Source organism: Rhinatrema bivittatum, chromosome 7 (assembly GCF_901001135.1).
Source record: "Rhinatrema bivittatum chromosome 7, aRhiBiv1.1, whole genome shotgun sequence".
Classification (NCBI taxonomy): domain Eukaryota; kingdom Metazoa; phylum Chordata; class Amphibia; order Gymnophiona; family Rhinatrematidae; genus Rhinatrema; species Rhinatrema bivittatum.
Window position 1 is genome coordinate 179,692,249 of NC_042621.1, and position 27,693 is coordinate 179,719,941.

The 27,693-nt window shown below is 42.8% G+C and overlaps 1 protein-coding gene across 6 annotated transcripts in view; it reads right to left on the reverse strand.

The window, feature by feature from the left end:
• The window catches only part of VCL (vinculin), a 266,600-nt gene that overhangs the window by 100,780 nt on the left and 138,127 nt on the right, over positions 1-27,693 (reverse strand). For 4 of the 6 annotated variants that reach the window (XM_029609565.1, XM_029609568.1, XM_029609564.1 and 1 more), the window contains exons 5-7: positions 17,614-17,736; positions 7,400-7,560; positions 4,018-4,020 (exon numbers count right to left, since the gene is read on the reverse strand). In XM_029609565.1, coding sequence (XP_029465425.1) covers positions 4,018-4,020; positions 7,400-7,560; positions 17,614-17,736 — 287 coding nt within the window. The remainder of the gene's footprint in view (positions 1-4,017; positions 4,021-7,399; positions 7,561-17,613; positions 17,737-27,693) is intronic. The other 2 variants (XM_029609566.1, XM_029609570.1) reach the window with 1 other exon arrangement.

The window sequence follows — 27,693 nt, forward strand, 5'->3', positions numbered from 1 at the left end:
TACTATTTTTTCATCGTGTGGATTCTCGGGTTACCCCGCTCTGCGGACCACTACCAGATCCATACTGTCTTGTGCAACCATTACCACTGGCATCTGGCCTACCCTCACGGTAGTGCTACGGACCACTACCGGAGTTCGCCAGCACAAAACTTCATCAAGAGAAGGTACTCCCCCAGGTTACCCCATGCTGCGGGCCACTACCGGATCTGTACTATCTTGTGCAACTTCCAGCTTCAGTCTCCGGCTTATCCCGCACTGTGGACCACTACCGGAGACCATCAGCACAAGTCTCATCTAGAGGAAGTATTTCCCAGATTACCCCGCTCTGCGGACCACTACCGGAGAAGCCTGCTTGCAGGCTATTTACTTGGACTGAGTCTATTAATCCACTCCTCGGGTTATTCTTGCTACATAATAAAGCTAGTGTCTCTGTTGTTTATCATTGCTGAGATCCCATCTGTCATGGTGAGTCCCCACAGAGCTCTTCCCTGTGGGTGGAGTCATCTCTTCCATGACCCAAGGGCCCACTGCCTAGTTTAACAGGATGTAGCTTCTGTGGCAGCTTGGTTTGTTCTATTTTCCTAACAGGAAGTGTATTGATATTTTATAGTCTGGTGTAATATTTGCAGTGTTGCCTTTTCATAGATAGAGTTGTTTCTATTTAAGTGTTGGCAGTTAGTGCTTTTTTGGTATGGGATGTTTACTATTTTGTAATCTAGTTTACTTTTGGCTGAGAACCAAGCCCACACCCATGTTAGGCCTAATACCATAAGAGCTCCAAGTGTCTTTTTTGCAAGGTTTTCTGGTTGGCACCACAGCAGTGCATGTAAAAATAGTAAAGATGTTGTATTACTTTTTATGTCAGAAGACTGTTCTATGAATGAACATTTTCATGCCTGTGCAGCACTGGTGAGGCTTGTGTCTGAGATGAGAGGTCCAAGTTGGGCAGCTGGCTGTGGAATCAGTGTGATTTGCAGAGCGTGAGATCACCAGGAAGGGGTGAGAATGGCCGGAGCGCCCAAATTGACGGGCGCTCCGGCCAATGAAAGCACATAGACGGGCACGTGTGACGCACACCGTGACGTCACGCGCGCCCGTCTATGTGCTTTCATTGGCCGGAGCGCCCAAATCGACGGGCGCTCTGGCCAACGAAAGAACGCTTCGCTTCGCTCGTGCCGGAGAGGGCACAGAACAGTGGGCTCTCACTTCACGCTGAGCCAGGAGAACCGGGACCTGCGCGGAGGGGGGGGGAGAAACGCTGCAAGCCGGATGGAGCCCTAGCTGTTGTACTGCTGTTGCTGAGCCAGGAGAACTGGGACCTGCGGAGGGGGGGGGGAGGAACGCTGCAAGCCGGATGGAGCCCTAGCTGTTGTACTGCTGTTGCTGAGCCAGGAGAACTGGGACCTGCGGAGGGGGGGGGGAGGAACGCTGCAAGCCGGATGGAGCCCTAGCTGTTGTACTGCTGTTGCTGAGCCAGGAGAACTGGGACCTGCGGAGGGGGAGGGGAGAAACGCTGCAAGCCGGATGGAGCCCTAGCTGTTGTACTGCTGTTGCTGAGCCAGGAGAACTGGGACCTGCGGAGGGGGGGGGGGAGGAACGCTGCAAGCCGGATGGAGCCCTAGCTGTTGTACTGCTGTTGCTGAGCCAGGAGAACTGGGACCTGCGGAGGGGGGGGGGGAGAAACGCTGCAAGCCGGATGGAGCCCTAGCTGTTGTACTGCTGTTGCTGAGCCAGGAGAACTGGGACCTGCGGAGGGGGGGGGGGGGGAACGCTGCAAGCCGGATGGAGCCCTAGCTGTTGTACTGCTGTTGCTGAGCCAGGAGAACTGGGACCTGCGGAGGGGGGGGGGAGGAACGCTGCAAGCCGGATGGAGCCCTAGCTGTTGTACTGCTGTTGCCGAGCCAGGAGAACCAGGACCTGCGCGGGGGGGACCGCTGCGAGCCGCTTTCGCCGCCGGCTGCCCCCTCCGGAGGGCGGCAGAGAAGGGAAGGGGCTGAAAAGCAATAAAAGGTAAGAAAACAACAAAAAGTAATGTCGAGTCGCTTCGGGAGGAGGGGATTTTAGGTTTTTAGAGGTTTCCTTTTGGGGGAAAGTTTGCAGTCTACCATTACCCCTGCCTCTAACGCAGGGGTAAGGGTAGGCGGTAAGTTAGCAGGTTAAACGCGGGGCAAAATGGCAGGGTAAAATAGCGATAGTCGGGGCGCGCGTTACTGTATGGGAGGGAATAGCTAATTCGATCGTTTACATCTGATATACATGCCGCGTGCGGAAGGGGTTACCCGGGGATTTAAAGAGGCGGTAAGGATGGGTTAAAGGGGATAGTGTATCGCAGGAAGGGCTAACGCGGCTGGAAAGTGAGTAGAAAGCGGGTTAGGAGCGGGGTAACCACGGCCCCACTTTACTGTATCGAGCTGCAAGTGAGTCAGGTATCCCATAGGCCAGTTTTGAAAAAATCCCCAGGGCTGATAATTTCCTGCAATCCACCCCTGTAAGTAATTGTAGTAGTAGCAGCAGCAGCAGTAACAGTAGTTCTTTATTAGAAAAAAAAAAAAGAGAGACAGGAACTCCTACTGCCTATACAACATTGAGGCACGAGGTCTAAGGCTGTCACGGATGCAGCAGGCAGGAAACAGGTAAAGAAGGAAGGCAGCGCCAGATATTAGTGAAACCCAACCAGGAAAATGAAATGCACGAAAATAAAAAAAAAAAAAAAAAAAAGTACAGGAAAAAAAAAAACACCTTCTGGAGCCAAGGATGAACAGTTAAAAGCCATTTTGCAAATGTAAAACGTTTGTATTGTATGTATATTTATAGCATTGTGATGGCACTTCTAGGCCATCATTTCTATAAGAATAGATTTGTTCGTGTGTGTTCTCTCCCTTCTCTCCGGGATGACTGTCAGTAATTTGGATTCCCTGCTGACTGAGCGCTGGCAGCAAAGGCTCTTATGTCAGCAGACCTATGTATCTCTCCCAAATTTAATTTGCTCTGGTATTCTATCTGCAGAACTGGAGATTTAGCCATACCTAATTATATAAATAAGCAGAAAGCAAAAGGAAGCTCAGTCCCAGCACTGGCAGGATTTTAGCTTCCATGCATATCCTAATATCAGAACTGAGGCCCCAGCTTCACACGGCTGTTTTTTTGGTTTTTTTTTTTTATGAACACTGAAAACTGTAGGAACAGTAGCACACATTGTTGCAAATAAAGGTCTAAATTCATCAAAGTGCTATAAATTTCACATGAATAATACCCGTGATAAGGAAAAGCGGCGTGGCTGAGATAACTAAAGTTATCGCACCTTGCACTATTTTAGCACTTCGCATAGGTATTTTATCGTAATGCGCGTTAAATTTATTGCACCTGTGATATTCGAGAGAGAGCGACTTTACAAGGCTCTCATATAAGTCAACTATTTATACCACTATAGGAGGGCAAGCTAGAATTTCGAGGTGAGGTTTTGGTGGTGGTCTAGGGTTTTGGAGCCAGATTTACATGCACAGTGAGATGTACGAACAGCACAGTACACATCAGCGAAGATGAGATTTCTACGTTCTCTCGCCCTAGCTTAATAGGATAAACAGCAGATAAAGCTAGGGCGAGAGAACGTAGAAATCTCATCTTTGTGTGACTTTTCGCACTCCAAATCGCGTCAAATCATTGAGCAGTTATCAGACCAAAACATGTGCTTTGCACATCTGCTATCTACAGTATGTGGACATTTAAAATATGTTCAGGTGCTTCTTTGTAAAGATGTTAAAAACAAAAACATTTTTTTTTACATGTTTTCTAAAGTCCACTTCTCAGTCAAGTCAGCTTGCGTAGCAGCAGTCAGGATGGTCCCTAGTAGTGCACTGGAATATGAAATCTACAGAGACCTCAAATTCTGACGTACAATGTTACATTACTGGCATAACACACAATCAGCACACACACAGCACCAAAAATAAAACCCAAAAAACAAAACCTCAGCGACATGCTTTAGTACAAGCCAGACAGCGGAGAAGGAAATCTTACCTTCTAAAAGGTGAGAGAAGAAGAAAGGAAAAGGAGAACAAAAACAAAGATGCAAAAAGTAGTCACAATGAGGAAAGAAAAAAGAAAAAAAGCAGCAAAGTATCTTAAAGCAAAATAATTGGCTGGTGGAGGGAAATCTTTGTATAGATTCAAATGGTTTTTATATCAGAAGTTTATGTTAAAATAAATAAACATGTGAAACAGTTTTTTTTAGCCGATGCACAGAAATACTAAACAGGCCTTCATTTCCCCATCCCTCAGAAAAAAGCATTTGCATCTACATTTATTTAAAAAAAAAAGAAAGAAAAAAGAGAAAAAAAAGTAGTAAGTTACTTACAAACCATAATACACTGAGGCTCTATTCTGTGGTGATTATAAAATTACAGGTGTGTGCAAACATTTAGGCACCCATGGTCAATGTCTATGTTTCAATGAATTTCTAAGTGAACAGAAGTGGACTTAACCTTGATATGTTTCTAAAGGTTTTACTGTAAAATTACCAATTTCTGCTCGTTAAAATTGCTAGTTGGACGCATTTAGAGATTTATTTTTTTTTAAGCAGCCTTCCCCTGCTTTGTAAGAATGAATTATCTTCATTTTCAAATGCTCAGATGAGCTCATGGTTGAAAGCAGACAAAAAAAAAAACCACAATAAAAAAAAATCACAACATGCAAGATCAGAAGGATCATGTTGGGGCCATCAGAATTTGGCATTCAGGAGCTAACCTGGCCAGGCGGCTAGGCCCGAGGCATGGTGGTAGAGCCCAGGGTCTGGACGGGAACTAGAAGAGGTGTTGAGCAGGAACATTGGTTGGTACTGGATAGCAAGACACGACCACAGGAACAAAACTACAAAACGGCAAGACAGGAGCAGACAAACTAGATAGCAAGCAAGAACACTGGAACAGGTTTAGGATCGGAAGCCAGATGAATAATGCTTCCACAGGGCAAATGCCAAGAAGGATGTAGGATCAGCAACTCTATGTCTTTTGGAAGTTCCTTATATGTTGGTGTCAATGCAGGGCATACCCAGTGCTGGTCTGAATCAGACTGCTTCAGAGACATGTCGAACTCTCCTTAGTATACAGAGAGTGAAATGTCTTTGTAGCTCCACAGCAGGTTCACAGCCTGAAACTCCTAGGGCTGTGGGTTCAAAAGCTGTCAACTCTGGCTGGGCAGAGAATTTGTTCAACTATGGAATAGGCCTTCAGTTAGTCACGAAAAGCCAAAATGAGTCAACGTTTTGGGTTTTACTAACTTTGTATGTAGTAATGAATCAACTGGAAGGGTGTCCAAATTTTTGCATTTGCCATACTCGCTGTTATATTATTTTCAATCTGTTACAAATCAGCAAATAGTAATTTTGCATTAAAAATTGTAGAAAGAAATAATTTAGCTTTGTACTATAAAATTGGTTGTATCAGCTTCTGTTCACAGAGATTTACTGAAACACAACCTGACCAGGGGTGCCTAAACATTTGCATACAATTGCATATTTCAGTAAATACCTGGATTTTGTAACAATGGAATACCACTGACATGCATCTGCTTCTCTGTAAGCTACTTTAAGTATCTGAGAGGCACAGTTATACCATCATATTTCTACAATAAGCTGCTTCTAGCAGTCTGCTTTTGCATTCTCAGGATCCTACAGCTGGTCACTGTTTCCACTACAGCTTGGCCAGTTTCAATAATCTATCAGTTCTGCTTGTGTCTATATAGCTATATTTTATTTCTAGCAAATCCACTAGCTGTTTATTCTCAATCATATATATATATATAAATGCAAACAAAAAAAGTCAGAATGCAAAACACATTCCATCCGAGAAGATTCAGGTGTTTGTAATACAAGTGTAGTTTATGTCGGTCAGATAGCAAGGGATGTGAATTGCTGACAAATTGGGTTACATTCCCTTCAAATCAATAACATTCCTCCTCCCCAAACCCTATTCTATCTTGACTGGTGAGGAGAGATGGCTCGGGACTACCCCCATGCCCCTGCACATTCCACTATTCCTGGAAGAGTGAAATGAACCCTGACCAGCCTATCTTTTCTGGGCCTTTGACATACTTTTCTAGTCTGGAGGAAGAAGTGTAGAAAAGTTAGAGGTTTTCCAGGCCAGCTCAGCATTTCACTCCAAGAAGGGGAAACCAGGTCAGGCAAAGGGTATTCCCCCTACCTACCAGCCCGAAAAGTGTGCTCAGCAAAGAAGGAATCTCACTATGGGCAGGGCACACGTCCCCCTCCCTCCCCCCCAAAGGGAGAAATCCCAGGACCCAATCAAAGCCCTCTGGCTCAAGCCCAAGGAGTTCCTTTGATCAAAATTTTGCAATAAATGAACATAATCACCACTATTTTTGCTAATGACTAATGTAGACCAGTTCATAAGCCACCAATCATCTGTGGATCACAGAAGTTGGATTAAGTCCAGATCCAGATATGCATAGTGGAAACAAAATAAACATTCCGGGTTTAATCATTTACACAGTTCCTTAATTTTTCTCATTCATTCAAGCACTTGTGAAAGGTGCTGGACTGGCCTGACAACACTAAAACTGAAGTCCTCCAAGTAGCAACAGAACAAGTACAGCACAAGCAACGAAACAGCAAAAAAAAGTTTCTTCCCACTGCCCACCAAGTGTACCTCAGCTCTGCTATGGACAGAATGCTTCCAGGGGAAAGAGGTCAATTCAGTCTCCTTATCAATTATGGTCAACTTATACTGAGTTTAGTGATGTGGACTCCAACCTTTTGTAAAATGAACTGAGAGCTCCAACTCACTTCACATAGGCCACCAATCTGATGACTTTCAGTCACCGCTGACCTCAGATGACTGAACAGGTGAACATCAAGCTCCTCCTCTCCCCAAATCGTCCACATATTCAACAATGCTGATCTTACAACAAATTACATGACAGTGTCACTATTTTTTATTTAAAGGAAACAGTCCCTCATAAAAAGGACAAGCAGGGGCGCTTACTTCCAGAGTTAATCTACTCTTTATATTTTAGAGCATGATCAGCTTATAAAGCCATTATTCTTATTTCTGGCAATGACGACTGCATTCCGACACAAGTCAACGCCATCTGTTGATAGTTTTCACATTCCTGAATGGTTTATCCATGACTTCCGTTTTGCAGGCTCAAACATAAATCAGGTTAGAGGATTTGATAAATCAACTACACAAGAAATGTAGAAAGAAACAGGTAATCAAAAGTTGGAGGTTTCCATAGAATGATTATTAATTGAAACACGACAAAATAAATTTAGGAGCATACTCTTAGCTAAAGTGAGGCACTCAACTCTTCAGACATTTTTTTTCCATTCTAGACCTTTGCAATCTACAGAAGACAATTCTTGCATACCCAGCACAAAGCTTACCTTGTTAGCCCAGGCATCCTCATCCCAGGACGTGAGCTGGAGGACACGGATGATTTCATTGATCTCAGTGTTCATCTTCCCCACGGTAAAATTGCGGTTCTTCAAGGCTTCTTCCACTCCTTGGCTTTTAGAACTCTTAGTGGTTACAAAAATCTTCATAGCTGTAAACAAGTTATTATATGAGCAAATGCAAATCAATAGCACTTTAATCACACTTGCTACTACTACAGCAATTCTAGGTCTATTAGGGTCAAAAGAAAAAAGCTGCATTGACTAAGGGCTTCAGTCTGGTCCAGACAGAAGGCTAAAGCACTCTTGCTGTCCATAGTCGTGCAAGTACACGTGGCTTGGGGGAAAAATCCTGGAAGAACAATAGACTGATCAAGGTGGAAGTCTGACTATGCCTTAGAAAGGAACTTGGGATTATGTACAGAACCAGTCTATTAAAAAAGTAGAAAAAGCTTTGAAATAAGGTGGATAAGCCACTACGACCTGAAGATCATAGATGCCATATGCCAAAGTGTTTGCCATAAAAAATATGCTATTTCGGGTCATCTCACAGGAGTCTAATGGCTCAAAGGGAGTTCTCAGCACTAGGATAGAACCATGTTGAGGTCTTAAGACACAGCTGGAGGATTTAGGGGGAGCTTTAATAAAAACAAAAATCGCATGAATCCAACAACTAAAAGCTGTATAGAGATGGGTTTACATGTATATAGAGGTGATAAGTGCAAATTCCACAGAGACAAACTCTAACACAGTTAGTCTTGAGACCGGACTTGTATGTGCAGAAGGTACTTGAGTAGTTTTTGGGAAGAGTAGAAGGAAAACCCCTAAATTCTCTCATACAAAAAAGGCAAACCTCCTTCATTTATTATTTTATTTATATACTGTATCAGACCAAAGCAGTTTACAATTAAGACCTACATAATATAAAAGTCCAACATTACAAATAATAAAAACATAACCTATTAACATTCCATACTACTGTTCTGGAGATAATCAAGAACCATCTTGCGATAGGAAAATACTAGATCCAGAGTGAATTATTACAATAAAACCAAGAAACAAAAATAAATATATCCAGGATCTAGAACTATAGTCCACATATAGAGAAAAACAAAAAGAAAAACAAGTCTATAATTATTGGCCATATGCTAAAGGGAGTAATCAAGCTGGAGTAACCTTACCAACCAAATACTTTTCCAATTGCACTGGGTCATAGAACATATATCTAACTTGTTGCAACAATGCATTTGCATGGAAACCTTAATTGAAACATTGCTTTCAGAGGTAGAACTTTTATTTTGACAAAAAGCTTTTACGGCACCGATCCATCTCCTTAACATAGGGAACATTTGAGATTTTATGGCCCAAAAACTGAACATCTTAAGAGTTGGAAAAACAACCTTAATGTCCATTACTTACCAAACTGCTTGAAGTATTCCACCAAAAGGGTAGCACTAATTTGAAGCAAAGAATCAGATTGTTCTAAGAAGTTTGATAAGCCAAAGAAGAAGGAACAGCATTCACAGCTTGCTTAGATGATGAAAAATTGGTATCAGGCAAATATTATATCCTATTAACACTGGGAACAAACTCTTTAGAAACTATATGATCTTCTAGTAGAATTTCTTCTATGTTATCACATTGAAATTCTCACATAAAATTAAAAAACAAACAAACCCACAAAAAAACCTGAAAACGAAGGTCCCTGGTCATAATAGAGGAATCTGTTGAACGAGAAGGAAGAGGGTAACTTCTTTGGAGGATAGAAGTGTCTCTTTATGTGGAGGATGGGTCTATAGTGATTGCAGAGTGTCTAAAGCATAGAGACGTGGACTTATTTGATTCACTGCTTTCTTGATTTTATCTTTGAAGAGACTATCTCCCTTACAGGGCACATCAGCAAGCCTGTCCTGCATATCAGTTCTAAGGTCTGAAGCTTGGAGCCATGAGAGTCTGTGGAGCATAGATTCCTATTGTAGAGGCTCTTGATGCGATTTCAAAAGCATTGAAGGTCAAACAGACCAAGTGTTTTCACACATTCCGGACCCTCGCACACTAGTGCTCTTAGGTTATTAGATACCTTTTGAGGAAGATTGAGAAGGCTCTGACCCTCTCTAGAATGTTCCACGAATACTGACTCATGAAGAGCTGGTAGGATGCTAAGAAAGTTAAACTTTTATGACATTTTTTGCATCTTTGGTGTATTGTTTATGTGTGGTTAGTTATATTTTATTGATACATATAATGGTGATTGTAATCCATCTAGAATGACTGTATTGTATTAGATAGAATGTAAGAATTTTTAAATTAAATAAAAATTCTGTGTGGACATGAACATAGCACTCTGGAAACACTTTCTTCCTAGATCTGTCTCCTAGGTGTGGGGAATCAGCTGAGGCAGTGGCTGGCAAACCATGCTGACTCAGCGATTTCAATACATTTTCACTTCCTTATCTCTGACCTTTGCACTGAGTGCAGCAAGACTAGCACATCTTAAAGTTTTAGCTTATAATTAACCCCCACTGCCTAAGGAGAGGATACCTGGCTGCCACGTAATCAGCTGCAGGCAGAAGACAGACACATATATGGTATAGGCTTCAGCAGCCAATGAAATGATCTGTATGCACCTCCTGAGCCAATGGTCTAATGACACGTCTGTATGCTATGGCTAAGAGAGCCAATGATGTGATGGCACATCTATGCTATGCTATTGATGTATGTACAATAAAAGGGGACCCACGGGAGTGTTCAGCCCTTTTTGCCATGAATCCTGCCTGATGTGTCTTCATTGCCGCAACACTAGGGTACACCAAAGATTGTATCTTGGACCTCTTGGCTTTGAAAGCTGATTAGACTACTATAAACAGGTGCAGAAAGTGTGTGGAATCCTAGAGCTTTCTGGATGCATCACATCACATTGGCCTTCTTGTTAAGTGAATGCACAGACAGGGGCATCTCCCGCATTCTCATCTGTACATCCTTAAGAATGCCGTGTATGAGTATTTATTCATTTATTTATTCAAATTTATAGCCCACACATTTCATGGACAGTACATGGTGGTACATACATAACCTTGGTTTCACACATATATAGAGATTAAATGAAATACAACCATAAAATGGCAAATTAAATCAAGTTGGATTCATGACGTCAAGAAAAGAAAAGTCTTTAGTGCTTTCTTAAAGGATTTGAGAGATTAAGTTATGTGAATAGACTCTGGCAAAGTGTTCCGGAGGTATGATTCTGCTACTGAGAAGGCTCTATTTCTCGTGATGTCTATATGCACTCATTTTGGGGCTGGAAATTCCAGTAGTTTTTTTTCTGCCGAGCGGATTTAACGGGTAGGCTCATATAAGCGAATTGTTGAAGTAATCCAGGTGGAGGAGTCTTCATTTAAAAGCTTGTGAATGAGGTTGAAGACTTTATATTGTGACCTCCATGTAATAGGTAGCCAATGTGACAGAGTGTGGGCAATCTATACACCTTAATGTTTGTCCCACTTAACAGTCTGGCAGCAGAATTTTGCATGAGTTATAACGGGCAAATTGTTTGCTGGAAAACCCAGATACAGAGAGTTACAGTAGTCTAGTGCCGCAAATTCCTTTGGAGGGATTGAGAAATTGGGATATCCAACATTTGAGCTTTGGAATCTGCCTCTCACCCTGTGAATACAGGAGGCATTGGAGCCTAGTTTGCTCAATTCCCTGTACCAGCATTGCCATTGATGTAAATGGATATGAGCTCATCCTGGAGTTTCTCAGGGTACCAATGGTAATGGCACTGATACAGAAAACCAGAAGCGAATTGCTATTGGTGCTACTCACTCAATTGTCTATCTCCAGAGCATCAGGAAGGGAAACTTCCCCAGAGTACCAGGAGACATAGGAGTCTATGGCCCCTTGCTAGCTTACATGCATTCAGGCCACATCAGTCCAAATCAGAGGAAAGTCTTTAGACATTTCCCTTACAAAATTAGAGGAGAGGTCCTTAGGTGGAAGAGAGAAATCAAAGGGGAGATCTGTGGACTCTTTTTGTTCAGACAAATCCTCAGATCTGTAAGTGTACTACAGGAATACCTAGACTTCAAATCCAATAGCTGGACTGATGTGGCCTGAGTGTGCAACTAAGCTAGCAGGGAGCCATAGACTTCTATATATCCTGGTGCTCTGGGGAAGTTTCTTCTCCCGATGCTCTGGAGGATAGACAATATCAATTTACTTCTGGTTGGCTGTATCAATACCATTAACAATGGTGCACTGAGGGAGTCTCCAGGATGAACTGTCAGTTTACATCAATGTCTATATTGCCAATGCTGGTGCAGGGAATTGAGCAAACCAAGTTCCAATGCCTCCTGGATTCTCCTGTTCAGCTCCTCCTCGAAAACTGCCAATGCCAACACAGGGTTGAGAGGCAAAAGGAGAAATTATCTTCCTGGGTCATCTCAGTTGTATTGGAAGCTGCGACATGGGCTCCTGGAGGTTGTTGCATTCCCCCAGACTCAAAAGATGAGCAGCCTTCTCTGTGGGGATTCTTGGGAGGGCATATGGTTGCTGCCAATATCTCCTTGCTCTTGACACCATGCATCAACTGGGCCTGATGTCTTTGCTTCTTTGCCGTCACTTGATGCTCCACATTGATGACCCTCTGTGCCAATACCAATGAAGCAGAAACTTTCACTTTCATCGGGTGGGAAAACTGGAGGATACACTCTTTCCTCCATCTCTATTGGTGTGTGATATCAATGAAGGATGATTGCATCCAATACTGATACAGAGGGCTCTGACTTATTTAAACCAAAGAACTAACCCTCCAGAACCTTCCGTTGTTGTTGCGACGGCGAGATGTGAGAACCTTCGATTCTTTGCTTTGCAAATTCCTCTGGCAGGGTAAAAGGCCCAGGATTGCACTGAAGGTCTTAAAGGGAAGGTGGGGAAAAGGAGGGATGGGAGTCCCGGATTTAGCGTTGTATAACCTAGCGAGTAATGTTCGTATTATACGGGACTGGCTTCTGGATGTGGCCCACTACACTCATCCTTCCAGCGGATCGCACTTTGGTTGCACCGTTGGATTTGCGAAGCGCACTGCAGTGTTCTGGGTCACATCTCCCAGATCTATTGCGAAACCACCCTCTGTTGGAGCCCTTACGGCAATCCTGGAAATGATTGTGTAATCACTTACATATCCCCACTCTCTGGGGCGGATTTTCAGAGCCCTGCTCGCCTAAATCCGCCCAAAACCGGGCGGATTTAGGCGAGCAGGGCCCTGCGCACCGGTGAGCCTATTTTACATAGGCTCACCGGCGCGCGCAGAGCCCCAGGACTCGCGTAAGTCCCGGGGTTCTCCGAGGGGGGCGTGTCGGGGGCGGGCCCGAACCACGCGGCGTTTAGGGGGCGTGCCGGGAGCGGACCCGGAGGCGTGGTTACGGCCCGGGGCGGCCCGGGGGTGTGGCCGCGCCCTCCGGACCCGCCCCCAGGACGCGTCCCGGCGCGCAGGAGGCCCGCTGACGCGCGGGGATTTACGCCTCCCTCTGGGAGGCGTAAATCCCCCGACAAAGGTAAGGGGGGGGCTTAGACAGGGCCGGGTGGGGAAGGTGAGGGGAGGGCAAAAGGAAGTTCCCTCCGAGGCCACTCCGATTTCGGAGCGGCCTCGGAGGGAACGGGGGTAGGCTGCGCGGCTCGGCGCGTGCCGGCTATACAAAATCGATAGCCTTGCACGCGCCGATCCAGGTTTTTAGCAGATACACGCGGCTCCGCGCGTATCTACTAAAATCCAGCGTACTTTTGTTTGCGCCTGGAGCGCAAACAAAAGTAGGCCTATTCGCGGAGTATGAAAATCCGCCCCTCTGTGTGCATTTTTTGCCTTTACAAGGCAATCCTCAGTTTTCTCCGGGGTCACAAACTGCCAGTTTTAAGCTGTGGGCTCGGAACGGCATTACATTGGTGGGCCACGTACTGGGGGATGGGGGCTCGTTGTTGTCATATTTGGAACTCATGGGCCGATACACGCTTCGACCCTCACAGCCCTTTCCGTATTTACAACTAAGGCATTACATCGCCTCCCTGCCGACGGAGAACACAAACCCCGCACACGCTGAGGTCTTGATCCAATTTCTGCGTTTGGAGCGGACTGCTAAATTCTCCCTAGCTGAAGCGCATCGGGGTTTGCGGCGAACTGTGGCGGGAGCTGATTGGGGCAGGCTGGGGGTGCGATGGAACAGCGACGGACTTTTTCAGGTGTCGGAAACTATGCTTCATGCTAGCTTTGCACAAGTTTCCAGGGTGACCAGTAACTACTATTATAGGGAAATGCACTACAAATTTTTATGGCGTGCATATCTTTCTCCCATGTTTCTTTTCCGGGCCAACTTGCGGGAGACGGGCCAATGTGCGAAGTGCTTGGCCACAGAAGGTACCCTTTCCCATGCTTTTTGGGGTTGTTCGCGCATTCGCTGATTTTGGGTGGCGATAGCTCAATATCTGGAGAGCTTGCTGGGGGTCGCTGTTTCATTATCCTACGAAGCCTTTTTATTTGGGTGTCTTGACCCCCGCAAATACAAGAAAATGGAAACTAGACTCCTTATTCAAAAGGCTTGCTTGGTGGGTAAAAAATTGATATTGTTACACTGGAAGGGCCCGGTGGTACCTACCTTCTGGATGTGGCGTAATGCGTTTCATAAACTACTGCAAATGGAACACCTGATGTCTTGTGGGTCCCCTCTGCAGAGAAACCGATTTGTGCGTGTATGGATGATGTATATTCAGTCTCTCCCACATAGGGCTCGTAGTCACCTCCTGAATGCTTCTGGAGCCACTAACTCTGTGTTCCCAGACTCTGGACCTGACCATTAGAATATGGCCCTGAACGTTCATTCCTGGTGTTTGCTGCTTGTTGTTGATGATTTTTGTATAACCTGGACCTTAACGCTCTGTGGGTGGGTGGATGGGTGGGGGTGGGGCTGACACTGTTTGGGGGGGCGGGTTGAAATGTTAAAAGAGCCTCTTGTTAACCGTACGGCCCGGGGGCTCAGAGTCACAGCCACCTGGGCCTGTTGCTTTCTGTATTCTGTGTGTTTTTTTGCATTTGCTCAATAAAAAGTGTTTAAACATAAACCAAAGAACTATTCCATGAATTCTCTAACCAGGTCAGATGGCCTCTGGAGCAACATGCTCACATTCAAGACAGCACACATCTGTCATGTGGGTCTGTGACAGATTTGTGGTGGCCACACTTAGGGCACTTTGTAGAAGCTACTGGTCATCTTCAGTTTTATGAACACAGAAAAAAAAATAATTGTTATGTTTGATTTTTACAACGATTTTTAAAATGATAAATGAACTGAATAATGCACCAATACCGGTGCCAATGCAGTCGCATAACAAGTAAAACTAAAGGATGGAAAAACCTATCTGGAGAGGTAAGATGAAGGAGTAGAATTTATAAAACAGAGGGTCTCAGGTGGAAAAAAACATAGCAAGAGGCTTAAGAACTGAAGAAAAAAAAAGTCTACGTCAGGGCGTAAACTGACTGGCTCTGAAAACTCTAGTATCTATAAAGTTGGTGCTTCCAACCAGGGCTGTATTTGATGACATCACCTACCTATGAGGACTGTCACATCCTACTTGTCCTCAGAGAATCAATTCTATCCAGATAAATCTACCAGGATAGGTCTGGCCATGCCAGAGGGCTATCCCTAAATTTCTCTAGATAACTTTATTCAGGCAACTGACTTTAGCAAGGTATATTCAGTGAACATGTATCCAGTTACTTTACTTAGATATTCAGTAGAATGTAACAGAGGAACTTTACCCAAATAACTTTCCTGCTCTCTGACTTACTCAATATGAATCTCTTCTTGTTTGTGCCTATGCTATATGCAGCTTTAATGCTTTACATGTTTTATGCTAGCGTGTGAATTAAAAAAAACCCCAAACCTCTTCTTAAACAGTATATGCAAGTAGATCTTGTTGGAAAACAGTTCTAGCTTAAGTAATATAAAAGTATCTAGATACTGCTCTTACTTCCTGTATTGTCAGTCACACTTTCCAATGCTTTGTTCCACAGATTTCCAGAAGTCAGAGTAGAACTCCCTGCCCCAGGACATTAGATCCCTGCACTCCTAAGGAAAACATTTTTTGGAGAAATCTTCAAATGCTCTACCAGACACACTAAAGGCTAAAATGGACTGCTCTTGCATGAACCTTAAGGCAGAATTATTTATCGAATCATCTGTCACACTGTAGGCCCACCTGAAAAGGTAGTATATAGGTGGTTTGTACTAGTGAAATCTGGTGTAGTTAAGGCGTTAATTTGTGTTTTAAGTTTATTTTATGTATGCCATTTGGAACCTGTCTATTTAAGATAGCACTTCTTACTCACTCTTTTTCAATTAAATTAAAATCACCTTCCCCAATCAATGCCCAACTGCCACTTTGGGTGGGGGTGTTCCAAATTCAAGAGATACTTTCACACAGTAATTCCTCAGCAGATCTGAAAAAGGCCTCCACTTACACAACATAAAATAATTGGTGGTCAGTAAGTAAAGACCCTAATAAAATATGAAAAGTCTGAAACTTTATTCAGGAGAAAAACCAAACGGCCGACATCATGTACTCTATAGCAGCACTGCTGCTGTTCCTTCAGTTCAACACGGGGCAGCAAGTCAGAACTTGTGCTACTGAAATGTTCTGTTGGGTACCATAGAAACGTTGAGGCTAAAGTTGAAAAGCCAAATGTATCAAACAAGACCTAAACTTAACTACAACTTCTTCTATTATTAACATCCGGTTCCAAAAGAAATATAATCATATGGAAGAGTATTATGGATGAAATTCTGTCTTTCTGCAGACATCCGTAATACGATCATACCTCAAACTTCAGCACTTTCTCATATTCCCTAATGACCCTGAAATGACCATCATTCTCTTTCTAATTGAAAATACACGACTGACTTGTTTGGACCTTTCCAGGAAGTAATGAATGCCTGCTGCAAACCTAATTCTATTTAGATATTATATTTTGTCCTGTGCTCAGTGGGGGATTGGCAAAGAGATCAGAATTTACAAGGGCATTTTACAGGGAAGTCCCATTTTCCAAAAAAACCAAAAACAAAAACCAAAACAGTAGTTGTCTGCTTTTATAGAAGTTATTGTGCAATAAAGTATTATACAATAAATCCAAAATTAGTTGAAAATGGCTCTCATAAGCAGTCATGCAACAGGTCTTGGGTGGCTGTCAATTACAGCTACAGCATCCCGTCTACCTCCCATTTCCTCCAGTGCCGGTAGGACGGGGCCTGCTGACACTGCTGCAGCACAATTCAAACACTCCCAGCAGCAGCAGCAGGAAGATGTCTTTTAAAGTCAGCTACAGCAGATCATAACCTGCGTAGTTCCAAGTATATAACCCACATAGGGAAATACTTCATCTTGTTGGGTGGTAAGCCACGCTGAATTCCGTACAGAACATCTTGTCCTTAACTGATAAGTATAATATTGTCATTTAGTCTTGAACTTTCCCGTTTGAACCAGTTAATATGTTAGCTCCCTTACAACAGCAGGAGCTGAACCCTGGAGCCCCTGCGAGAGCGTGCAAGGGAGGCTGGTGCTACCTGCTGCGGGGGAGAGGTGGGCTCTGGACTGGCTTTGACATTTCTAAAAACTGTGGCCCTGACGGAGGGAACCATCTTGGCACTGACACAGCTTTGCCAGGCTGAACGAGGTTTAGCAGCTACTGATGCTTTTCCTCCCTCACCGCTGGGCTCAGGTTATCCCCCCTCTGCTTTGGCACTGTACCCTCCACTCTTCTGCTCCATGCTCGTTAATGGTTCAAAATTTAATTGGCATAAACTTCAATAGTTTAAAAGGATACTTTTTAAAATGATGTTTATATCAATAGTTTAGATCACTGTAATGTGTGACTGTGAACCTTCCTTTGAGTTTTACAGTTTCATATACAGTTGGACTACAGGCTTATTCCTCTGGGCCCATTTAAGCCTTTAGAGACCAATGTATCTTCAGTATGGAAGAAACTCCCACACCACTAGAAATATTCCAGTTAGTCAAATCAGCCTATTTGGCTTTTCAGATGCTAAATGTCCTTTTATTTTGGAAGGCTGGGAGATAAACACCTGCCCCTAGAGTTCAAAGGGCGTCCTTAGGCTCATTACTTTACAGTGGCCTAAACATAAAAAAGCAGCAGCATATACCTGAGATGAGGACTGGAAGCAGTTCTTTCACAGTGTTCATAGAGTTTACCAGCATGACTCTGTGCTCCTGGTGGGTCAGCTCCTGCTGTCGCTCATCAATCATTTTGGCCATCTTGGTCATTCCTGATTCATTTAAATAAATACATTGTAAGACAATTAGAGCTATCATAAGGCTAGAGATCATTTAAAAAAATTGTCTTCATATTTACATTATTCATGCAACTAAATAGCAGAGCATGAAAAACCAGGACTATATATACTAGCTCAAAACATCTTTTTTTCTTAACACTCACCAGGACTTGTTTATTTTAAGATTAGTGGATTTCTTGTGGGAGTGGATGAGAAGGAAAGAGGAATTTCTTTTCCGCTACATACAACAGCACTACAGAATGATCATGCGGGTGCAAATTCACCTTTCAGAGAGGTAAGTGCCTCTCAGAGTTTTCCTCTTTCCTACCATCATCACCCCCTCCCGCACTTCCTTTTCCTCCACAGCTTCTCTTCCTTCCCTGCCTTGGGTCTGCTCGCTCCTCGCTTTCCTCTGCCGAGCCCTGGTATTTCCTCGCCATAAGAGGAACACATCCTCCTTTCAATCGCCTCTCCATTTTGTTCTCTCTCTTTCTGACCCTTCATCCTTTTGCTTTTATCACTTTCTTCTATTTGTTCACACTCTCCCCTGTCTTCCCTTTCAGTGCAAAGGAAGTTCTAGAAGAAGAGGTCATGATATTAAGCACAAGGACAGATCTCTTTACAGAAAGGATGCTTGGGTGCATGAAGTGGCCTCCCAATGAAGATGGTGGACACAAAAATAACAGAATTTAAAAAAGCAAAGGATAAGCATAAAATATCCTTACGTCAAGAGACAATTAAAGCAAAGAGTTTAAGCAGACCTTGCAATAATCCAACAGGAAACAGTGGGCAGAGCAGAAAGCCCTGGTGATTTTATCTGCTGTCACAATATGCGTTTCATTGCTCTTTCCCTACACCCCCTTACTCTTTCTCCTGTACTCACTTTATCATCTTCCCCTCCCCCATCCAATTTGCTCTCTCTCTCTCTCTCTCCTAGCACACTTTTTATTAGTCTGCTCTCCCACCTATCTCCAAGCACTTGTTCTCTTTCTCTCCTACCTTTTATACTTTTTAAAAAACTCGACATCTTGGTAGCTACGGGAAGGGAGGCAGAAAGCACTTCTCTTGGGCATGGCTGCTCCTGCCACCTCCCTTCGATCATCAGTACCTGAGCTCCTAATTAACAGGCAACGGAAGGAGACAGGAACAGCTATAGTAAAAAAAAAAAAAAAAAAAGGCACTTCCTGTCTCCCATCACTGCATGCACTGGAATGTCCATGCAGTACCAAAGCATTCACCATCTTTGAATTTCCAGATATTGGCAAGCTAGAAACCAGAAATTCTGCACCTAGATATCAGTATTTAAAGACTGCAAAAGAACATAGCTTTACTGGGTCAGACCAAGGGTCTACCAAGCCCAGCATGCTGTTTCCAACAGTGGACAATCCAGGATATTCATGGTTATTCCCTAAGTCAATTTGAAGTTTATGGCCTTCTCCAGAAACTTCTCCAAACTTTTTAAAACCTAGGCATGCTACCTGCCTTAACCACATCCTCTGGCAATGAATTCCAGAGCTTAATTGTGCTTTGAGTGAAAACACATTTTCTCCGATGTATTTTAAATGTGCTATTTGCTAACTTCATGGAGTGCTCCCTAGTCCTTTCATTATTTGAAAGAGTGAATAATCAATTCACATTTACCCATTCTAGTCCTCTCATGATTTTATAGATCTCTATCATAGACCTCAGCTATATTTTCTCCAAGCTGAACAGCCCTAACCTGGAGAAAAAAAAAAAAGATATAGTTGCACTGCAAACTGAGCTTGTTTTGTCTGTTGAAAATTTAAAATGGGCAAAATATTACAAACAGATGCTGCTGCCTACCTAACAATATCTAAGATAGACAAAGATGTTAAATCAACATTTTTCCTGTATTCACATGACGGTTTAACATTTTATTAGTGAAACACAGAAATATAGGCAATGACAGCAGATAAGTCTCACAGTGTTTATCTACTATGCCCAGTTTATTTCCTGGTGCATTACTATAAATCCCACTCAGGTTTTCCCACTTACTGCTTTGCAGCTAAGGATCCTCCATTTACCAACGTTTTCCTGAATTCCATTACTGTTTTTGTCTGCACCACTGTTTCCTCTGGGAGGCCATTCGATGTATCCAAAGTAATAAAACACAAATGCACATCCTAGCATTACATAATTTAGGTCAAATCTTCTCATATGGCAGTGGTGGCCCAAACGGTCTTTTTATGTGAGCGAGAGAGAGACACACACAGAGACAGGGATTTGTGTGTATATAGGTAATTGCTCAATGCATTTTATGTACTATGAAAAGCAAGTTTGCTTACCGTAAACTGTGTTTTCCGTAGATAGCAGGAAATTTAGCCATGCATAATGGGTGGAGTCGTCCTCGACATCACAGAGGCGGAGCTTTCTCTCTAAGCTCGAAGAGCTTTGAAGTGCGCATGAGTGTGACTTCCTGCACTCCTCGAGCCCTCCTCAGTTGGTTTTCCAAGCTAATGCCGGTGTAGGAATGGTAAGAGGTATAGCTATCCAGGGAGGTGGGAGGGAATGCATGGCTAAATTCCCTGCTATCTACGGAAAACACCGTTTACGGTAAGCAAACTTGCTTTTTTCCGGCGATAAGCAGGGCATTTAACCATGCATAATGGGAGTCCCAAGCGTAAAGGTTGCGAAAAAACAAACATCAGTAAGAATAGTAACATTAAAGAACCACTGTTTATTAAGTAACATTAACATGTAAGAACAAATTTTCCTTTGTTAATTCTTCTTTTTTTTTTTTTTTTGCAACCGGAATAATACTTGGACAGCTATAATGAGTTAGAAAAAGTTCGTAAAATTGTTGAACCTAGTGAGGAATCTTCCCTTGACTGTTGGTTGAGACAGTAATGAGAAGTAAAGGTGTGAATAGAAGACCAGGTCGCTGCTTTACAGAAGTCTTGAATCGGTACCCCTTGTATATGGGCAATGGAAGTCGCCGTGGCCCGTATTTGATGGGCTTTTACTGGACCGACGAGAGGTGTGTTCTTTGCCGAATAACAGTATTGGATACAAGCTGTTAGCCAGTTAGAAAGCGTTCATTTCGAAACTGGTTGACCTGGATTGTTTGGATTGAAGGAAACAAATAACTGAGATGAGTGTCTGATGTCCTTAGTGGTAGTCTTGTAGAGAGTCAAGGCTCCTTTACAGTCTAGAGTATGAAGTAGTCTTTGGCGATCATCTGTGTGAGGTTCTGGATATGAAGACCGGTAGGGATATCATTTCATTCAAGTGAAAAGCAGATACCACCTTTGGTAGGAAGGAAGGATGAGTTCTTAAGACCACTTTATCGTGATGAAATTGAAGATATGGGAAATTGATTACAAGTGCTTGAAGTTCACTTATTCTTTGCGCAGAAGTTATAGCTATGAGGAAAAGTACCTTCCTGGTTAGAAAATTTTTTTTTTCAATTTTTTATTTATGAATTTTCAATTTATACAGTCATAATTACCAAGACAGTAATAGCAGAACAAGAAAGAAACATTTAAATAAGAAATATACATAATATTGTTTGAAATACAATAAAAATAATTCTTGTTCCTCCTAAATACAGGAAAAATTAAGGATATCCTCTGTGAAACTTTATGAGCGAAAATCTAATTGAAATCTTAATCCAACCAGAAAATGTTATGGGATTTCCATCAATCTATATTAACCGGCTGTTTTCCCCCCTAGAAAGTTTCTAAGTTGTTCCGATTCTAGGAATGAGTAATTTTTCCCCTTGCTCTTGATGATACATCTACAGGGGTATTTTAATAAAAAGAATCCTTTATCCACTACCTCTTTTTCTAGGTAGTAGAAAACTCTTTCTACGGAGCTGAGTAGCCCTTACCAAATCCGGAAAGATCCATATTTTTTGTCCATAAAAATGTTTTGATCTATTGCAAAAAAAGATTTAAGTATAACATCCTTATCAGTAATAAAGGCAAACTGTAAATACAATGTGCCTCTATTTTTTATTTCTATCTTTCCTTGCGATGTTTGCAACAGATTAGAAATATCTATGGATTCCTTATGTTCTTGAGAATTTTGTATTTGATCTAATTTTGTTGGAACTTTTTTCCTTATGCCTATATAAAAAGCCCTTACTATAACTGGATGGTTAACCTCTTGAATATTTAGAATTTGCATGATATATTCTTTAAACAGTTCCCTTGGTCCCAATTGATCTATGATGGGAAAATTTATTACCCTTAGATTTAAGGCCCTTATATTATTCTCCAAAAATTGAAAATTTCCTTTGGAATTCTTCTTCTGTTTTAATTTGATGTTGTTGAATTTTCTCTATCTGCACACATCTTTTTTTTTTTTTTTTAATTCTTTATTTATTCATTTTAAGACATAAACAAAACATTTTGCTTATAAAGAAATACCGTGGGTACATTAATTATCACAAGCAAATACTTCTTTTGCCACCATCATTAATAAGTGAAAATAAACAATCTATAATCCAACTATTTAGAATTATATATACCTTGGTGTACAAAAGATTTTATAATTCTTTAACCATTATTCAGTATATTTAAGTCCCACTCCCAGCAGAATACTAAGGATAGATCCAGAAATCATTTAAGGAACAAAATGAAGAAATAATACCATAATTTTAACAGTCTGCACGTAACAACAGTTCTATATCTATTACTGGATTAAGATATTAATTTTCCTGGCCTCAATAAACTCTCTTAATTGCTCAGGAATAAAGAAAACATAATGTTCATTTCCTTTCATGAGAAAGCATTTACAAGGAAACAGAATCTTAACAATATAACCCAGCCCTACAGCCTCTTGTCTAAGGGATAAAAACCCCCGACGCCTGGCCTGAGTGGCTGGGGCTAAGTCAGGAAAAATTTTTACTGCTGCCTCATGAAAGTTAAGCGGATATTTCTTAAAATATGCTTTCATAACTAGACGGATGTCCTTAACTGTTATAAATGACACCAAAAGTGTTCCCCTGCTTATAACATCCAGAGTGGAATCCTCTAAAAACCCAGTCAGGTTCCCTGCAAAGGGAACACTAGCAGGGTTCCCAGAGCGTGTCGACATGGGGAGAAAAAAGCAGGAGTTAATGGATGGTAGGTTTGCTTCGATTATCTCCAGATTTTCAAGGAGGAATCTCTTCAAGGTAGTGTAAGGGATTTCGCCCACTACCTTGGGAAAATTAATAAATCGTAAATTCAAATGTCTGGACTTATTTTCAATAAACTCCATACGTCTGGAGAGAGATTGACTGTCTTTAATCGCTGCGGTCTTGTATTGTTGGAATTGCTTATTTTCCTCTTCCAAACCATTCACTTTCTCTTTTAAACCATCTAGCTGTGTTTGCATAACAGCTGATTTGTGAACGCTTTGTAAACTAGAAATTTCCATTTTTTCATTCATAGAGTTTATTGCAGAGGCCATGCCGGCCATAAACTCCCAAAGGGAGTCTAAAGTCACCTGTGCAGGTCTCGCAGGGATAGTAATTAGCTCTTTCCTTATACTATTTTCTGGGGACATACCTTCTTCCAGATTTGCACTGGCTTCAGTTAGCCCCACAGACCTTTGACCTTCCACGGGCTTGAAGTATAAGGCCCCGCAACTATCCCGTTGGTAATCAGTGAGGGGAGATCTGGAATCGGGCCGGCCTGAAACGCCGAACCTCCACTCCTCGTCTCCTCTACTAAACTCTGCGTAGGTGGCTCCCTCTGTTCCGGACTTAGAGACACCTCCCCTGCCGGCACGAACGGCTGTTCCACGCTGTCCTGCACTTCAGCTTCCTCTGTTCTCTGTTGAACTGTTGGACTCACAAAGCGGGTAATCTCTGTCTGAATAGTCATGGTGGGGTTCGATTCGGTCGGGTAAGTCCAAACTTTACCCTTCCTCTTAGCAGGCATTATTTCAGCAAAAAAAAAAAAAAAAACAAAACGAAAAGACAGAGCACTCCCGCTTAGGTCTCAATACGTGCAGCCATCTTGGATCCTGCACACATCTTTTATCTAAATCTTTAATTTCTTTTTGTTGTTCCTCTACTTTCTCCAAATCGATCTTTAGGGAATTCTTTATTTCCTTAACTTCTTCCATAATTTTTCCTATTGAACCATCTAACTTTGCTATAAAATTCCATAGATTTTCTAAAGTAATGGTAGGAGGCTTTAATATCACTGATCTAACAGTGTCCCGTTCCCTAGTTCCAATTAATTTCCCAATAGGAGTACTTTCCTTTTTTTGAGATGATAAAGAGATATCAATATCTGATTCTTCCAATGATTCGGCTAGGGCTGGTGCCATTTGTACTTCAGTCTCTAGGGATTTTACATCTTTTAATTCCTCATTTCCTCCTGGTATAACCAGAGGGGACCTCCCTTTGCTACCGGGTGGGAGCGGTGTCTCCGGTGCCCCCGGACTCAATGATGTTTCTAAGACCATAGATGTAGGGATTCGCTCCAGGGAAATTTTAGGGAAGAAGAAGACATGGGTTCAAAGGGTGGGTGCATTAATGCATCAAGTACTAAGTTAACATCCCATGGGATTGTTGGCTTCTTAAGAGGTGGGTGTAGACATAGTAATCCCTTCATAAATTTTGAAATCAGAGGATGAGAAGAGATGGAGCGATCTCGTTCTGAGAAGTGATAAGCGGCAATAGCACTGAGGTGAACTCTAATAGATGCGACTGCTAGACCAGAAAGGGATAAAGAATGCAAGTAAGCTAATAATGATTCCGGTGGACAGGAAAAAGGGTCAAGTTTTTGGCGAGTGCACCATGTCGAGTAGCGTTTCCATTTGAAGGCGTAGTTATGTCTAGTGGAAGGTTTTCTTGCCACAATGAGAACATCTGTAATGTCGGATGAAAGATCGAAAGAATTTAATATGTGCCGTTCAACCTCCTTGCTGTTAAGTGGAGGGAGGATTGCATCGGGTGGATCAAGGTTCCCTCGTCTTGCGAAAGGAGTGTGGTTTTCTCTGGCAGGAGAATTGGAGGGTGAACTGACAGACAGACTGAGAAGATAAGCATACCATGGTTGTCTCGGCCATGCAGGTACTATGAGAATCAAATCCGCTGTATCCGCTATACACTTCTGAATTGTTCGAGAGATTAGCGGACTTGGAGGAAAAGCATACAGAAGACCTTTGTTCCAAGGAATCAGGAACGAATCCTGGGACATTCTGTATTTGCTGGGAAGTAAAGAGCAAAAGTTCTCCACCTTTCGATTGTGTTCTGTTGCAAAGAGGTCTATGTCTAGAGTTCCCCAGAACGCAAAGATTTTGTTTGCTTCGGACTGATCGAGCGACCACTCGAGAGGATGGAAAACCCTACTGAGTTTGTCTGCTTTGATATTTGCTAGGCCTGGTAGGTAGGATGCTTGAAGGAAGATATTGTTGCGTTCTACCCAGTCCCATATTTGAACTGCTTCCCTGCAAAGAATCCATGAACCGGATCCTCCTTGTTTGTTTATATAAAACATCGCTACTTGATTGTCTGTGTGAATCAGAGATTTTCCCCAAATCCATGTGTGGAACGCCCGAAGGGAGTTCTTTATTGCTTTGAGTTCTAATAGATTTATTTGAAGATTTTGTTCGCCCCTGGACCGGAGGTCTTGAGTTTGTAGGTGGAGGAGATGTGCTCCCCATCCCTTTGTAGAAGCATCCATTGTGAGAACTAGTTGATGAGGAGGTTGTTGAAAAGGGCTTCCGTCCTTAAATATGGATGGCTGAAGCCACCATCGGATATCCGTCTTCATGGAATTGGTAACTTGCATCTTGTGAGACAATGGTTGTATGAGTTGGTTCCATTGGGATTTCAAGCTCCATTGGAGTCGTCTGATATGGAGTCGAGTGTGTTGGACGACATTTATTGCTGCCGCCATATGACCCAACAGTACCATAACAAGTCGAGCTGGGACGGTCTTGCAACGTAGAAGAGTGTGGGCTAGCGAACATAAGGTGTGGATTCTTTCTGGAGGTAGAAAAGCTCTGGAAAGGGGGGGGGTGCGGATAATTGCCCCTATGAATTGAATGTTCTGGGTGGGGTGAAGCTGAGATTTTTCGTAGTTTACGATCCACCCCAGGTCTTGAAGGCAGTGTAGTGTGACTTCTATGTGATTCCGTAGTAACTGGGGGTCGTGGGATACGATCAACCAGTCATCTAGGTAAGGAAAAATGTTTATGCCCTGATTGCGTAAGTGTGCCACAAAAACAGCAAGGCATTTTGTGAAGACTCTCGGAGCTGGTCTGCAACCTGAAAACAGAGGTATTGCCAAGAAAGGTTGTGAATCGGAATGTGCGTATAAGCATCTTTGAGATCGAGCAAGCACATCCAATCGTTTGGTTGAAGAAAAAGGGAGAACTATTTTGAGAGAGGTCATTTTGAACTTTTCTTTGGCAAGATATTTGTTGAGCTCTCGAAGATCTAAAATAGGGCGTAGACCTCCTGACTTCTTGGGAATGAGGAAATATTGGGAGTAAAACCCCTGCCCCACTTGATTGGAAGGTACCAGCCGGATAGCCTTCTGTTTGAGGAGTGAAATTTCCTGTTAGAGAGACGGAACATGAACCGAAGGAGTCTTGGGACGAATGGTGTGAGGGAGTGGCAGAATTGAATTGAAGTGTAGATGATATCCCTGTGCTATAATGTTCAAGACCCACTGGTCCGTGGTTATGTGGGACCATTGGGAATGGAACTGAGAGTCTTCCTCCCAGAGAGATTGTTGCTGAGGCAGATGAGCCTAAAAAGATTGCTTTGATTGTTGTTGATTAGACTGAGGCTTTTGTGGTCTCTGGGCTCTTTGACATGGTCTTTGCCCCTGCATCTGAGACTGAGATCGCTGTTGTTGGAAAGGCTGTGATCTGTAGGATGGTTGATAAGGTTGATAGTACCGGAAAGGTCTGCGGTAATAGTAACCTCTCTTCTATTGGGGAATAAAGCGCCTGGATGAAGATGGTGTTTCTAAAGGAGCTGTTAAGGACTGCACTGCTATATTTTGTTCCTTAATTAAGGAAACAGTCTCTTGAAGTTTTTGACCAAACAGGTTGTCTGGTCTACAAGGTAGATTAGCCAGACTGTCGTGGACATCGTCTCGAATACTACTTGCTCGCAGCCAGGCAAGGCTGCAGATGAACGTGCCGAAGTATCAAAGACTTCATATGAAGTATGCAAGAGATGTCTTAAACCTTCTTGCAGATCCAAGAAAGGTTGAGGCAAAGAAGCGTCTCCTTGTGAGGCATGGAGTAATGGTTGCAGTTTTTGTGTACAATTGAATAGATATTGGATAATGTAAAATTGGTGATGATTAATTCGGGAATTAAGCATCGAGTTGAGATATATTTTCTTTGCAAAATCATCCAATAGTTTATTATCCTTCCCTGGTGGGGTATTAGAGTAAGGCCTGTTCTTCTTGGCCTTCTTCAGTGCTGATTCAACCACTATGGAATTGTGAGGGAGTTGAACACTCAAGTAATAAGATGTTTTTTGCATCCTATATTTCAAGTCAAATTTCTTAGATACTGCAGGAAGAAGTGGTGTATCTCACGCTTTATCCATCAAACCCTCCAAGATCTGATTTGGGGGGGGGGGGGGGCAGAGCAGTAGGTTCAGATGGAACATCAAATATCTGCAGAATCCCCATGACCTCTGATCTGGGGTCTGGGAGTTTACGTGTTTCTATATTAAGAGCCAGACCCATCTTTTCCAAGAATTTAGCGTAGGTCAGATCCTCAGGGGGTGACGTTGGCTGAGGTAGCTCTTGAGGAGGGTCTGAAGGGATACCCGTTGAGCTGCCAGGAGATGTTGGAGGTGAGCAAACTGGAGAATTTGTGTGTCGGAGACGGTAGGTTCTGTGGTGAAGTAGGAGCGGGCGATGCAGGAACCTGAGGGTGTTGCGAAAGAACAGCAGGATCCGGAGGTAACCCCTGAAAGAAACTGAATTAGAGAGGTTATGTGAGACATCGTTTCTTCAG